Source organism: Tachyglossus aculeatus, chromosome 17 (assembly GCF_015852505.1).
Source record: "Tachyglossus aculeatus isolate mTacAcu1 chromosome 17, mTacAcu1.pri, whole genome shotgun sequence".
Taxonomy (NCBI): domain Eukaryota; kingdom Metazoa; phylum Chordata; class Mammalia; order Monotremata; family Tachyglossidae; genus Tachyglossus; species Tachyglossus aculeatus.
Window position 1 is genome coordinate 10518633 of NC_052082.1, and position 17391 is coordinate 10536023.

Sequence of the window (17391 nt, forward strand, 5' to 3'; positions counted from 1 at the left end):
TCTGCCCTGTAGGAGTTTAGTCTAGTGGGGGGCAGATGGACGCGGCGGTGACGGACAGGTCAAAGGAATCGGGGGCTGGGGCTGGGGCAGATAGTTCGCTTTTTGCTACAAAGCCAGTCCTCGAATTGGCTACCACTATAATAATAGTGATGGCATTTATTAAGCGCCTACTATGTGCAAAGCGCTGTTCTAAGCACTGGGGAGGTTACAATAATAATAATAATGGCATTTATTAAGCGCCTACTATGTGCAAAGCGCTGTTCTAAGCACTGGGGAGGTTACAATAATAATAATAATGGCATTTATTAAGCGCCTACTATGTGCAAAGCACTGGTCTAAGCGCTGGGGAGGCTACAAGGTGATCAGGTTGTCCCACGGGGGGCTCACAGTCTTAATGCCCATCCTCCAAGCTCGCTCTCTTCCTCCCTTCAAGGCCCTACTGAGAGCTCACCTCCTCCAGGAGGCCTTCCCACACTCAGCCCCTTCCTTCCTCTCCCCCTCGTCCCCCTCTCCATCCCCCCCATCTTACCTCCTTCCCTTCCCCACAGCACCTGTATATATGGATATATGTTTGTACAGATTTGTTACTCTATTTATTTTACTTGTACATATCTATTCTATTTTATTTTGTTAGTATGTTTGGTTTTGTTCTCTGTCTCCCCCTTTTAGACTGTGAGCCCACTGTTGGGTAGGGACCGTCTCTATGTGTTGCCAACTTGTCCTTCCCAAGCGCTTAGTCCAGTGCTCTGCACACAGTAAGCGCTCAATGAATACGATTGATGATGATGATCCCCATTTTCCAGATGAGGGAACTGAGGCCCAGAGAAGCGAAGTGACTTGCCCAAAATCACACAGCTGACTAGTGATGGAGCCGGAATTTGAACCCACGACTTCTGACTCCAAAGCCCGGGCTCTTTCCACTGAGCCATGCTGCTTCTCTGATGATGATGGTATTTGTTAAGCACTTACTATGTGCAAAGCACTGTCCTAAGCGCTGGGGGAGATACAGGATAATCAGGTTGTCCCACGTGGGGCTCACAGTTTCAATCCCCATTTCACAGATGAGGGAACTGAGGCCCAGAGAAGTGAAGGGACTTGCCCGAAGTCACCCAGCTGACAGTTGGCGGAGCTGGGATTTGAACCCACGACCTCTGACTCCAAAGCCCGGGCTCTTTCCACTGAGCCACACTGCTTCTCTGATGATGATGATGATGATGGTATTTGTTAAGCGCTTACTATGTGCAAAGCACTGTTCTAAGCGCTGGGGGAGATACAGGATAATCAGGTTGTCCCACGTGGGGCTCACAGTTTCAATCCCCATTTCACAGATGAGGGAACTGAGGCCCAGAGAAGTGAAGTGACTCGCCCGAAGTCACCCAGCTGACAGTTGGCGGAGCCGAGATTTGAACCCACGACCTCTGACTCCCAAGCCCGGGCTCTTTCCACTGAGCCACGCTGCTTCTCTGCTGCCTTTTAGACCGTGAGCCCACTGTTGGGTAGGGACCGTCTCTAGATGTTGCCACCTTGGACTTCCCAAGCGCTTAGTCCAGTGCTCTGCACACAGTAAGCGCTCAATAAATACGATTGATTGATTGATTGCCACTTCTCTACTACCACTGATTGATTGGTTTGCTCGGCGGCCCTCTAGGCAGAAGTCGAAAGAGGGTGTGAGTGTGGAGTTGAGAGCAGCGGCCTTGAGGGGCTGCCTTTACTCAATTTTCGTGGCATCATTATTATTATTATTATTATTATTATTATTATTATTATATAATTATTATAATATAATATATTATATTATTGTATTTATAATATTATAATATATTATAATATTTATAATATAATATAAAATATTATAATATGATGATGATAATAATAATAATAATAATAATAATAATAATAATAATAATAATGGGTAGAGCACAGGCTTGGGAGTCAGTAGGACCTGGTGACCCTGCTAACTGTCTGCTGCGTGACCTTGGCCAAGTCACTTCCCTTCTCCGTGGTTTCCGTTATCTCCTCTGTAAAACGGGGATGGAAACTGCGCGCCCCAAGTGGGACACGGACGGGGTCCGCGCTGGATCAGCTCGAATCCCTCCCAGCGCTTGGCCCGGTCCCCCTGCCACTTAGGAAGCGCTTCTCAGTTCCCTCTCTGGGCCTCAGTTCCCTCATCTGGAAAATGGGGATGAAGACCGGGAGCCCCCCGTGGAACCACCTGATCACCTTGTAACCTCCCCGGAGCTTAGAACAGTGCTTTGAAGCAGCGTGGCTCAATGGAAAGAGCACAGGATTTGGAGTCAGAGGTCGTGGGTTCAAATCCCCGCTCCGCCAATTGTCAGCTGGGTGGCTTTGGGCAAGTCACTTCACTTCTCTGGGTCTCAGTTCCCTCATCTGGAAAATGGGGATGAAGACTGTGAGCCCCCCGTGGGACAACCTGATCACCTTGTAACCTCCCCAGCGCTTAGAACAGTGCTTTGAAGCAGCGTGGCTCAATGGAAAGAGCACAGGATTTGGAGTCAGAGGTCGTGGGTTCAAATCCCCGCTCCGCCAATTGTCAGCTGGGTGACTTTGGGCAAGTCACTTCACTTCTCTGGGTCTCAGTTCCCTCATCTGGAAAATGGGGATGAAGACTGGGAGCCCCCCGTGGGACAACCTGATCACCCTGTAACCTCCCCAGCGCTTAGAACAGTGTTTTGAGAAGCAGCGTGGCTCAGTGGGAAAGAGCCCGGGCTTTGGAGTCAGAGGTCGTGGGTTCGAATCCCAACTCCACCATGTCTGCTGTGTGATCTTGGACAAGTCACTTCACTTCTCGGAGCCTCAGTTCCCTCATCTGTAAAAGGGGGATGATGACTGTGAGCCCCACGCAGGACAACCTGATCACCTTGTATCCCCCCAGCGCTTAGAACAGTGCTTTGCACATAGTAAGCGCTTAATAAATATCATCATTATTATCTTTTAGACTGTGAGCCCACTGTTGGGTAGGGACTGTCTCTATATGTTGCCAATTTGTACTTCCCAAGCGCTTAGGACAGTGCTTTGCACATAGTAAGCGCTCAATAAATACGATTGATTGATGATGATCTTGGACAAGTCACTTAACTTCTCTGGGCCTCAGTGACCTCATCTGTAAAATGGGGATTAAGGCCGTGTGCCCCACGTGGGACAACCTGATCACCCTGTATCCTCCCCAGCGCTTAGAACAGTGCTTTGCACATAGTAAGTGCTTAACAAATGCCAATTATTATTATTATTATTCCCAAATCCCCCGAAGACAAGAAGTGAGGAGGCCGCGCGGCCCTTGGCAAGCCGGAGGCCGATGGAGCCGTGATGTGTGTTCACCTGAACGGTCCTTGTCTATGATCCTGAATATGGTCTCCAGATTCGACCGGTTCCTGTACAGCATCTCCAAGAGGCTGGGCTGGACGTTCTGCAAAACCGAAGATTCGTTTAGCCCACGGTCGGCGTGGTCGGGGCCGGCGGGCAGGGGACCTGGGTTCTAGTCCTGCCTCCCTCACCTGCCTGCTGGGCGATTGTCTATGTATACGTGAGGAGGAGGATGATGGCATTTATTAAGCGCTTACTGTGTGCTGGGGAGGTTACAAGGTGATCGAGCTGGCCCACGGGGGGCTCACAGTCTTCAGCCCCGTTTTACAGATGAGGGAACTGAGGCACAGAGAAGTGACTTGCCCAATTGGCAGAGTTGGGATTTGAACCCATAACCTCTGACTCCAAAGCCTGTGCTCTTTCCACTGAGCCATGCTGCATATATGTATTATGTATATCTCTATCTATCTATCCTATCTATCTATCTATCTATCTATCTATCCATTATATATGTATTATATACATTATATGTATGCATTATATATACACATGTTATATATATATTATGCAATATATATGCATGTATATATACCCACATATATACATTATGTATACCTTATATATGCATTATATATGTATGCATTATATATGTATACATTATATATGTATGCATTATATGTACACACATTATATATATACATTATATATGTATATATGTTTGTACATATTTATTACTCTTTTACTTGTACATATTTATTCTATTTATTTTATTTTGTTAATATGTTTTGTCATCTGTCTCCCCCTTCTAGACTGTGAGCCCGTTGTTAGGTAGGGACCGTCTCTAGATGTTGCCGACTTGGACTTCCCAAGCGCTTCGTACAGTGCTCTGCACACAGTAAGCACTCAATAAATACGATTGAATGAATGAATGAATATATATATAATATTCACACATTATATGTATACATTATATATGTTTGTACATATTTATTCTATTTTATTAATATATTTTGTTTTGTCTGTCTCCCCCTTCTAGACTGTGAGCCCACTGTTGGGTAGGGACCGTCTCTAGATGTTGCCAACTTGTAATTCCCAAGCGCTTAGTCCAGTGCTCTGCACACAGTAAGCGCTCAGTAAATATGATTGATTGAATGAATGAATGAGTAGGGACCATCTCTATATGTTGCCAACTTGTAATTCCCAAGTGCTTAGTCCAGTGCTCTGCACACAGTAAGCGCTCAATAAATATGATTGAATGAATGAATGTTTGTACATATTTATTACTCTATTTTACTTGTACATATTTATTATATTTATTTTATTTTGTTAATATATTTTGTTTTGTCCATCTCCCCCTTCTAGACTGTGAGCCCGCTGTTGGGTAGGGACAGTCTCTAGATGTTGCCAACTTGGACTTCCCAAGTGCTTCGTCCAGTGCTCTGTACACAGTAAGTTCTCAATAAATACGATTGATTGAATGAATGAATATATATATATATACACACACACACATTATGTATATACATTATATATATATATATATATATATATATACGTTTGTACATATTTACTCTATTTTACTTGTGCATATTTATTCTATTTATTTTATTTTGTTAATATGTTTGGTTTTGTTGTCCGTCTCCCCCTTCTAGACTGTGAGCCCACTGTTGGGTAGGGACCGTCTCTATATGTTGCCAACTTGTACTTCCCAAGTGCTTCGTACAGTGCTCTGCACACAGTAAGTGCTCAATAAATACGACTGAATGAATGAATATATATATATATGTATATATATATATACACACACTATATATATGCATTATATATGTATATATGCTTGTACATATTTATTCTATTTATTTTATTTTGTTAATATATTTTGTTTTGTTGTCTATCTCCCCCTTCTAGACTGTGAGCCCGCTGTTGGGTCGGGACCGTCTCTATATGTTGACAACTTGGACTTCCCAAGCGCTTAGTCCAGTGCTCTGCACACAGTAAGCGCTCAATAAATACGATTGAATGAATGAATGAATATATATATATATACATTATATATGTATATATGTCTGTACATATTTATTACTCTATTTTACTTGTACATATTTATTCTATTTATTTTATTTTGTTAATATGTTTTGTTTTGTTCTCTGTCTCCCTCTTCTAGACTGTGAGTCTGCTGTCAGGTAGGGACCGTCTCTGTATGTTGCCAACTTGTACTTCCCAAGCGCTTAGTCCAGTGCTCTGCACACAGTAAGCGCTCAATAAATACAATTGAATGAATGAATGAATAAATACGATTGAATGAATGAATGAATGATTGATGCCTGTTTACTTGTTTTGATAATAATGATGGTATTTATTAAGCGCTTACTATGTGCAAAGCACTGTTCTAAGCACTGGGAGGATACAAGGTGATCAGGTTGTCCCATGGTGGGGGCTCAGTTTTAATCCCCATTTTCCAGATGAGGGAACTGAGGCCCAGAGAAGTTTAGTGACTTGCCCAAAGTCACCCAGCTGACAGTTGGAGGAGCCGGGATTTGAACCCATGACCTCTGACTCCAAAGCCCGGGAGGGATTAAATACCCGAAGGGACAGGGCTTGTGTCCAATATCTGATTATATCCTGGTTCTAAATCCCGGCTCTGCCAATTGCTTACTGTTGTGACCTTGGGCGAGACTCTCAGTGTCTCTGTGCCTCAGTTTCCTCAACTGCAAAGTGGGGGATTAAATACCCATTCTCCCTCCTACTTGGATTACGAGCCTCATGTGGGATAGGGACTGTGTCCAACTTGATGGCTTAGTGTTAATCAATCAATCGTATTTATTGAGCGCTTACTGTGTGCCGAGCACTGTACTAAGCGCTTGGGAAGTACAAGTTGGCAACATTTAGAGACGGTCCCTACCCAAGAGCCCAGGCTTGGGAATCAGAGGACGTGGGTTCTGATTCCGCTTCCGCCACTTGCTGCTGGGTGACTTTGGGCAAGTCACTTCACTTCTCTGGGCCTCAGTTCCCTCATCTGTAAAATGGGGATGAAGACGAGGGGTACCCTGATGACCCTGTATCTACCCCAGTGCTCACAACAGTGCTTGGCACATAGTAAGCGCTTAACAAAGACCATCGTCATTAGAGAAGCAGCGTGGCTCAGTGGAAAGAGCCCAGGCTTGGGAGTCGGAGGTCGTGGGTTCTAATCCCAGCACCACCACTTGTCAGCTGGGTGACTTTGGGTGAGTCACTTCACTTCTCTGGGCCTCAGTGACCTCATAATAATAATAATGATGGCATTTATTAAGCGCTTACTATGTGCAAAGCACTGTTCTAAGCGCTGGGGAGGTTACAAGGTGATGAGGTTGTCCCACGGGGGGCCCACAGTCTTAATCCCCATTTTACAGATGAAGTCACTGAGGCCCAGAGAAGTGAAGTGACTTGCCCAAAGTCACACAGCTGACAAGTGGCGGAGCCGGGATTTGAACCCATGACCTCTGACTCCAAATCCCGGGCTCTTTCCACTGAGCCACGCTGACCTTAGGGCAAGTTTTCCATTGAGTGAAGGGGGCAGAAACCAGCTTGGAGGGGGTGGTGGTCATTGTACAGATTTATTACTCTATTTATTTTACTTGTCCCTATTTACTATTCTGTTAAGGATGTGCATCTAGCTTTAATTCTATTTGTTCTGACGACTTGACACCTGTCCAGATGATAATAATAATAATAATAATAATAATGGCATTTATTAAGCGCTTACTATGTGCAAAGCACTGTTCTAAGCGCTGGGGGGGATACAAGGTGATCAGGTTGTCCCACATGGGGCTCACAGTCTTCATCCCCATTTTACAGATGAGGTAACTGAGGCCCATAGAAGTCAAGTGACTTGCCCAAAGTCACACAGCTGACAAGTGGCGGAGCCGGGATTTGAACCCATGACCTCTGTCTGACTCCAAAGCCCGGGCTCTTTCCACTGAGCCATGCTGCTTCTCTATGTTTTGTTTTGTTGCCTGTCTCCCCCTTCTAGACTGTGAGCCCACTGTTGGGTAGGGACCGTCTCTATATGTTGCTGACTTGTACTTCCTAAGCGCTTAGTGCAGTGCTCTGCACACAGTAAGCGCTCAATAAATACGATTGAATGAATGAATGAATGAACGAAAATGAGGAAGAAGACTGTGAGCCCCCCGTGGGACAACCTGATCACCTTGTATCTCCCCCAGCGCTCAGAACAGAGCTTGGCACCTAGTAAGTGCTTAACAAAGACCATCGTCATTAGAGAAGCAGCGTGGCTCAGTGGAAAGAGCCCAGGCTTGGGAGTCAGAGGTTGTGGGTTCTAATCCTGGCTCCGCCACTTGTCAGCTGGGTGACTTTGGGTGAGTCACTTCATTCGTTCGTTCATTCATTCAATCGTATTTATTGAGTGCTTACTGTGTGCAGAGCACTGTACTAAGCGCTTGGGAAGTACAAGTTGGCAACATATAGAGACGGTCCCTACTTCACTTCTCTGGGTGACTTTGGGTGAGTCACTTCATTCATTTGCTCATTCATTCATTCACTCAATCATATTTATTGAGTGCTTACTGTGTGCAGAGCACTGTACTAAGCGCTTGGGAAGTACAAGTTGGCAACATATAGAGACGGTCCCTACTTCACTTCTCTGGGCCTCAGTGACCTCATCTGTAAAATGGGGTTGAAGACTGTGAGCCCCTCGTGGGACAACCTGATCACCTTGTATCTCCCCCAGCGCTTAGAACAGTGCTTGGCACGTAGTAAGTGCTTAACAAAGACCATCATTATTATGATGGTTCATTCATTCATTGTCGTATTGAGCGCTCACTGTGTGCAGAGCACTGTACTAAGCGCTTGGGAAGTACAAGTTGGCAACAGATAGAGACGGTCCCTACCCGACAACGGGCTACTGGCCCTTGCCGGAAACCGGCAGCCCCTAGATCTGACCCTAGTGGGAGGCGTCCTCTGAAACAGATATGTCTGTCAAAGTAGGTTTAATAATAATAATAATAATAATGGCATTTGTTAAGCGCTTACTATGTGCAGAGCACTGTTCTAAGCGCCGGGGGGGATACAAGGTGATCAAGTTGTCCCACGTGGGGCTCCCAGTCTTCACCCCCATTTGACAGATGAGGGACCTGAGGCCCAGAGAAGTGAAGTGACTTGCCTAAGGTCACCCAGCGGACTTGTGGCGGAGCCGGGATTCGAACCCACGACCCCTGACTCCCAAGCCCGGGCTGTTTCCACTGAGCCCCGCCGTTTGTGACTTGGTCCACGGCGGTTAGCGTTACCTCGTGTCGGGGCTGCTCCTTGACCAACGTGTCCAGCCAGGGCCTGTATTCCAGGTGGTTCCCCACGGGCGCGGGCAGCAGGCGGTCCCTGAGCAGGCGCCAGGGTAACCCCAAATGCAGCACCATCTCCACGGCGGCCGCCCAGTCCTGGATACTGATGAAACCTGGGAGGAGACCCACCCCCCGCCACCCGGGCCCCCGCCCCACCAGCATCCTGTCGGTGGCTGGGCCTGACGCCAGTCTACGCATCTCTACAGATCTGGCCCTCGCCCGCCTCCGCTGAGGAGCATCACCCCAGCTTGGGCCTGACGCCAGTCTACGGATCTCTGCAGATCTGCCCCTCGCCCGCCTCCACTGAGGAGCATCACCCCAGCTTGGCCTCGCCATGTGGAGGTACCAGGCAGGCCCCACCTTCACCCCCCAGGGCCCTCCCTCCCTCCCTCCCTCCCTCCTTCATCCCTACAGACCCCAGCCCACCCTCTCTCCCCAGGGCCCTTCCTCCCTCATCCCTGCAGACCCCACCCTCGCCCCTCCCAGGGCCCTCCCTCCCTCATAATAATAATAATAATAATGGTATTTAAGCACTTACTATGTGCAAAGCACTGTTCCCTGCAGACCCCACCCTCGCTCCTCCCAGGGCCCTCCCTCCCTCATAATAATAATAATAATAATAATGGTATTTGCTAAACTCTTACTATGTGCAAAGCACTGTTCCCTGCAGACCCCACCCTCACCCATCCCAGGGCCCTCCCTCCCTCATAATAATAATAATAATGGTATTTGTTAAGCGCTTACTATGTGCAAAGCACTGTTCCCTGCAGACCCCACCCTCACCCCTCCCAGGGCCCTCCCTCCCTGGTAATAATAATAATAATAATGGTATTTGTTAAATGCTTACTATGTGCAAAGCACTGTTCCCTGCAGACCCCACCCTCGCCCCTCCCAGGGCCCTCCCTTCCTCATAATAATAATAATACTAATGGTATTTGTTAAGCTCTTACTTTGTGCAAAGCAACCCCACCCTCACCCCTCCCAGGGCCCTCCCTCATAATAATAATAATAATAATAATAATAATAATAATGGTATTTGTTAAACGCTTACTATGTGCAAAGCACTGTTCCTGCAGACCCCACCCTCACCCCTCCCAGGGCCCTCCCTCATAACAATAATAATAATAATAATAATAATAATAATAATGGTGTTTAAGTGCTTATTATGTGCAAAGCACTGTTCCTTGCAGACCCCACCCTCACCCCTCCCAGGGCCCTCCCTCCCTCATAATAATAATAATAATAATGGTATTTGTTAAGCACTTACTATGTGCAAAGCACTGTTCCTTGCAGACCCCACCCTCACCCCTCCCAGGGCCCTCCCTCCCTCATAATAATAATAATAATAATAATAATAATAATAATAATAATAATAATGGTATTTGTTAAATGCTTACTATGTGCAAAGCACTGTTCCTTGCAGACCCCACCCTCGCCCCTCCCAGGGCCTTCCCTCCCTCATAATGATAATAATAATAATAATGGTATTTGTTAAATGCTTACTATGTGCAAAGCACTGTTCCCTGCAGACCCCACCCTCGCCCCTCCCAGGGCCCTCCCTCCCTCATAATAATAATAATAATAATAATGGTATTTGTTAAGCGCTTACTATGTGCAAAGCACTGTTCCTTGCAGACCCCACCCTCGCCCCTCCCAGGGCCTTCCCTCCCTCATAATGATAATAATAATAATAATGGTATTTGTTAAGCCCTTACTATGTGCAAAGCACTGTTCCATGCAGACCCCACCCTCGCCCCTCCCAGGGCCCTCCCTCCCTCCCTTATAATAATAATAATAATAATGGTATTTGTTAAGCGCTTACTATGTGCAAAGCACTGTTCCTTGCAGACCCCACCCTCGCCCCTCCCTGGGCCCTCCCTCCCTCATAATAATAATGGTATTTGTTAAGCGCTTACTATGTGCAAAGGACTGTTCCCTGCAGACCCCACCCTCGCCCCTCCCAGGGCCCTCCCTCCCTCCCTCCCTTATAATAATAATAATGGTATTTGTTAAGCACTTACTATGTGCCAAGCCCTGTTCTAAGTGCTGGGGAGGTTACAAGGTGATCAGGTTGTCCCACGGGGGGCTCGCCATCTTAATCCCCATTTTCTAGATGAAGGAACTGAGGCCCAGAGAAGTGAAGTGACTTGCCCAAAGTCACCCAGCTGACAGTTGGAGGCGGGATTAGAACCCATGACCTCTGACTCCAAAGCCCGGCCTCTTATCACTGAGCCACACTGCTTCTCATCCTTACAGACCCCAGCCCACCCTCTCCCCCGGGCCCCTTCCTCCCTCATCCCTGCAGACCCCACCCTCATCCCACCCAGGGCCCTCCTCCTTCCCTCCCTCATCCCTAGAGATCCCGCCCTCAATCAATCGTATTTATTGAGCGCTTACTGTGCAGAGCACTGTACTAAGCGCTTGGGAAGTACAAGCCCATCCCTTATCCCTCCAGACCCTACCCCCCGCCCCCAGGACCCCCTCTCCCTCCTTCCCTTCCCCGCAGCACCTGTACATATGTATATATGATTATACATATTTATTACTCTATTTATTTTACTTGTCCATATCTAGTCTATTTATTTTATTTTGGTTAATACGTTTGGTTTTGTTGTCTGTCTCCCCCTTCTAGACTGTGAGCCCACTGTTGGGTAAGGACCGTCTCTACATGTTGCCAACTCGTACTTCCCAAGCGCTTAGAGAAGCAGCGTGGCTCAGTGGAAAGAGCCCGGGCTTTGGAGTCAGAGGACATGGGTTCAAATCCCAGATCCTCCACATGTCTGCTGTGTGACCTGGGGCAAGTCACTTCACTTCTCTGACCCTCAGTTACCTCATCTGCAAAATGGGGGTTAAGACTGTGAGCCCCACGTGGGAAAACTTGATCACCTTGTATCCCTCCCCAGCGTTTAGAACAGTGCTCCGCACATAGGAATGCCATCATTATTATTATTAAAGTGCTCTACACACAGTAAGTGCTCAATAAATATGATTGATTGATTGATTCCCTCATCCCTCCAGCCCCCACCCTCTCCCTCGGGACACCCCTCTCCCTTCCTCTCTCATCCCTCCAGACCCCAGGGCCCCGTCCCCCAGAGCTCACCCCTTCCCACCGCCCAAGAGCCACCATTCCCAAGGGGACAGGCTGGTTGACTGTCCAGGGAGACCACTCCAATCAATCAATCAATCAATCGTATTTATTGAGCGCTTACTGTGTGTAGAGCACTGTACTAAGCGCTTGGGAAGTACAAGATGGCAACGTATAGAGACAGTCCCTCCACTAACTCCACTAACCCACCCCCGACCCCTCGCAAATCCATATTTACTCCTGCCCATCCCCAGCCCTGGCTGGGTGCCCTTGGGCAAGTCACTTCACTTCTCTGGGCCTCCGTTCCCTCATCTGTAAAATGGGGATTGAGACTCTCAGCCCCATGTGGGACAGGGACAGTGTCCAACCCGATTATCTTCTAGACTGTGAGCCCACTGTTGGGTAGGGACCGTCTCTATATGTTGCCAACTTGTATGGGTAGGGACTGTCTACCATATAGATGTTGCCAACTTGGACTTCCCAAGCGCTTAGTCCAGTGCTCTGCACACAGCAAGCGCTCAATAAATACGACTGAATGAATTACCTTGTATAATAATAATAATGATAGCATTTGTTAAGCGCTTACTATGTGCAGAGCACTGTTCTAAGCGCCGGGGGGGATACAAGGTGGTCAGGTTGTCCCACAAAGGGCTCACAGTCTTCATCCCCATTTTACAGATGAGGGAACTGAGGCTCAGAGAAGTGAAGTGACTTGCCCAAGGTCACACAGCAGACATGTGGAGACTTTTAGACTGTGAGCCCACTGTTGGGTAGGGACTGTCTCTATATGTTGCCAACTTGTACTTCCCAAGCGCTTAGTACAGTGCTCTGCACACAGTAAGCGCTCAATACGATTGATTGATTGATTGATGTGGAGGATCTGGGATTTGAACCCATGACATCTGACTCCAAAGCCCGGGCTCTTTCCATAGAGCCACGCTGCTTCTCTTTATCTACTCCTGCGCTTAGAACAGTGCTTGGCACATGGTAAGCGCTTAACAAATACCGTATTATTATTATTTCCACGCCCATCTCTCCCATGAGAGGGTATAACTCTCTGTGGGCAGGGACTGTGCTTCCGTTTTTGTTCCAAACGCTTAGTAATAATAATAATGGCACTTATTAAGCGCTTACTATATGCAAAGCACTGTTCTAAGCGCTGGGGAGGTTACAAGGTGATCAGATTGTTCCACAGGGGGCTCACAGTCTTAATCTCCATTTTACAGATGAGGTAATTGAGGCCCAGAGAAGTGAAGTGACTTGCCCAAAGTCACCCAGCTGACAATTGGTGGAGCCGGGATTTGAACCCATGACCTCTGACTCCAAAGCCCGGGCTCTTTCCACTGGGCCACGCTGCTTCTCTACAGGGCATTGCCCTCAGCACACGTATTTCTCGTCGTCGTTGCTACTTCTGCTGCTGGGGCTCTAGTTGGCAGAGATGTGGAGGGCCGTTTGGCTGCTTCCATCAGTCAGTCAATCGTATTTATTGAGCGCTTACTGTGTGCAGAGCACTGGACTAAGCACTGGGGAGAGCAACTTTGGGCAAGTCACAACTTCTCAGTGCCTCAGTTCCCTCACCTGTAAAATGGGGATTAAGACTGTGAGCCCCACGCGGGACAGCCTGATCACCTTGTATCCCCTCCAGCGCTTACAGCGTGGCTTAGTGGGAAGAGCCCAGGCTTTGGAGTCAAAGGTCATGGGTTCGAATCCCGACTCCACCACATGCCTGCTGTGTGACTTGGGCAAGTCACTTCACTTCTCTGAGCCTCAGTGACCTCATCTGTAAAATGGGGATGAAGACTGTGAGCCCCAAGTGGGACAACCTGATCGCTTTGTATCCCACCCCCCCGGCACTTAGAACAGTGCTTGGCATACAGCAAGTGCTTAACAAATGCCATTATTATTATTATAATTATTATAATTATTATTATTATGGGGATGGAGACGTTGAGCCTCACCTGGGACGGGGACTCTGTCCAACCCAATTAGTTTGTATCCACCCCAGTGCTTAGATTATGGTGCTCAGTGCTTAGAACAGTGCTTTGCACATAGAAAGCGCTTAACAAATGCCATCCTCATCATCATTATTATTATTATTGTTAGAACAGTGCTTTGCACATAGAAAGCGCTTAACAAATGCCATCATTATTATTATTATTAGAATAGTGCTTTGCACATAGAAAGCACTTAACAAACGCCATCATCATCATTATTATTATTACTAGAACAGTGCTTTGCACATAGAAAGCGCTTAACAAATGCCATCATTATTATTATTATTATTATTAGAACAGTGCTTTGCACATAGAAAGCACTTAAATGCCATTGTTATTATTATTATTATTATTATTAGAACAGTGCTTTGCACATAGAAAGCACTTAACAAATGCCATTATCATTATTATTATTATTATTAGAACAGTGCTTTGCACACAAAGAGCTCAACAAATGTCGTCATCATCATCATCATTATTATTATTATTAGAACAGTGCTTTGCACATAGAAAGCGCTTAACAAATGCCATTATTATTAGAACAGTGCTTTGCACATAGAAAGCGCTTAACAAATGCCATCATCATTATTATTATTACTATTAGAACAGTGCTTTGCACACAGAAAGCACTTAACAAATGCCATTATTATTATTAGAACAGTGCTTTGCACATAGAAAGCGCTTAACAAATGTCATCATCATTATTATTATTACTATTAGAACAGTGCTTTGCACATAGAAAGTGCTTAACAAATGCCATCATAATTATTATTATTATTATTATTAGAACAGTGCTTTGCACATAGAAAGCGCTTAACAAATGCCATCATCATTATTATTATTATTAGAACAGTGCTTTGCACATAGAAAGGGCTTAACAAATGCCATCATCATCGTTATTATTATTATTAGAACAGTGCTTTGCACATAGAAAGCGCTTAAATCCCATCATCATTATTATTATTAGAACAGTGCTTTGCACATAGAAAGCACTTAATAAATGCCATCATCATTATAATTATTATTATTAGAACAGTGCTTTGCACATAGAAAGCACTTAAATGCCGTCATCATCATTATTATTATCGAGCACCATCATTATTACAATTCACCAATAAACAGACGCATTCCCTGCCCACAGGGAGCTTACGGCCTAGACGGGGAGACGGACGTTAATACGACTAAATTACGGCTCAGTCCGCGACTGTAATTTCTGTTCTCTGGGGTTGTTATTATTATTATTAGAACAGTGCTTTGCACATAGAAAGCGCTTAACAAATGCCATCATCATCATTATTATTATTATTAGAACAGTGCTTTGCATATAGAAAGCGCTTAACAAATGCCATCATCATTATTATTATTACTATTAGAACAGTGCTTTGCACATAGAAAGCGCTTAACAAATGTCATTATTATTATTAGAACAGTGCTTAGCACATAGAAAGCGCTTAACAAATGCCATCATTATTATTATTATTACTATTAGAACAGTGCTTTGCACATAGTAAGCGCTTAACAAATGCCATCGTCATTATTATTATTACTATTAGAACAGTGCTTTGCACATAGAAAGCGCTTAACAAATGCCATCATCCATATTATTATTACTAGTACAACAGTGCTTTGCACATAGAAAGTGCTTAACAAGTGCCATCATCATCATCATTATTATTATTAGAACAGTGCTTTGCACATAGTAAGCACTTAACAAATGCCATCGTCATTATTATTATTACTATTAGAACAGTGCTTTGCACATAGAAAGCGCTTAACAAATGCCATCATCATTATTACTATTATTAGAACAGTGCTTTGCACATAGAAAGCGCTTAACAAATGCCATCATCATCATTATTAGAACAGTGCTTTGCACATAGAAAGTGCTTAACAAATGCCATTATTATTATTAGAACAGTGCTTTGCACATAGAAAGCGCTTAACAAATGCCATTATTATTATTAGAACAGTGCTTTGCACGTAGAAAGTGCTTAACCAATGCCATCATCATCATTATTATTATTATTATTAGAACAGTACTTTGCACAAGTAAGCGCTTAACAAATGCCATCGTCATTATTATTATTACTATTAGAACAGTGCTTTGCACATAGTAAGCGCTTAGTACAGTGCTCTGCACATAGTAAGCGCTCAATAAATACGATTGATGATGATAGAAAGCGCTTAACAAATGCCATCATCATTATTGTTATTAGAACAGTGCTCTGCACATAGAAAGCGCTTAACAAATGCCATCATCATTATTATAATTATTATTAGAACAGTGCTTTGCACATAGTAAGCACCATCATTATTACAACACACCAATAAACAGACGCATTCCCTGCCCACAGGGAGCTTATCATTGTTATTATTATTAGAACAGTGCTTTGCACATTGTAAGCGCTAACAAATGAACAATGCTTTGCACATAGAAAGCACTTAACAAATGCCATCATCATTATAATTATTATTATTAGAACAGTGCTTTGCACATAGAAAGCGCTTAACAAATGCCATTATTATTATTAGAACAGTGCTTTGCACATAGAAAGCGCTTAACCAATGCCATCATCATCATCATTATTACTATTAGAACAGTGCTTTGCACATAGTAAGCACCATCATTATTACAACACACCAATAAACAGACGCATTCCCTGCCCACAGGGAGCTTACGGCCTAGACGGGGAGACGGACATTAATGTGACTAAATTACGGCTCAGTCCGCGACTGTAATTTCAGTTCTCTGGGGTTGTTATTATTACTATTAGAACAGTGCTTTGCACATAGAAAGCGCTTAACAAATGCCATCATCATTATAATTATTACTGTTAGAACAGTGCTTTGCACATAGAAAGCGCTTAACAAATGCCATCATCATCATTATTATTAGAACAGTGCTTTGCACATAGTAAGTGCTTAACAAATGCCATCATCATTATAATTATTATTATTAGAACAGTGCTTTGCACATAGAAAGCGCTTAACAAATGCCATCATCATCATTATTATTATTAGAACAGTGCTTTGCACATAGAAAGCGCTTAACAAATGCCATTATTATTATTAGAACAGTGCTTTGCACATAGAAAGCGCTTAACAAACGCCATCATCATTATAATTATTATTATTAGAACAGTGCTTTGCACATAGAAAGCGCTTAACAAATTCCATCATCATCATTATTATTATTAGAACAGTGCTTTGCACATAGAAAGCGCTTAACAAATGCCATTATTATTATTAGAACAGTGCTTTGCACATAGAAAGCGCTTAACAAACGCCATCATCATTATAATTATTATTATTAGAACAGTGCTTTGCACATAGTAAGCACCATCATTATTACAACACACCAATAAACAGACGCATTCCCTGCCCACAGGGAGCTTACGGCCTAGACGGGGAGACGGACATTAATGCGACTAAATTACGGCTCAGTCTGCGACTGTAATTTCAGTTCTCTGGGGTTGTTATTATTACTATTAGAACAGTGCTTTGCACATAGAAAGCGCTTAACAAATGCCATCATCATTATAATTATTACTGTTAGAACAGTGCTTTGCACATAGAAAGCGCTTAACAAATGCCATCATCATCATTATTATTAGAACAGTGCTTTGCACATAGTAAGTGCTTAACAAATGCCATCATC

The 17391-nt window shown here is 44.6% G+C and overlaps 1 protein-coding gene across 1 annotated transcript in view; it reads right to left on the bottom strand.

Annotated features, from left to right (window-relative positions):
* The window catches only part of PPEF2 (protein phosphatase with EF-hand domain 2), a 48370-nt gene that overhangs the window by 1907 nt on the left and 29072 nt on the right, over window positions 1-17391 (bottom strand). The window contains exons 14-15 of the mRNA XM_038759368.1: window positions 8604-8767; window positions 3337-3424 (exon numbers count right to left, since the gene is read on the bottom strand). Of these exons, the coding sequence (XP_038615296.1) occupies window positions 3337-3424; window positions 8604-8767 (252 nt within the window). The remainder of the gene's footprint in view (window positions 1-3336; window positions 3425-8603; window positions 8768-17391) is intronic.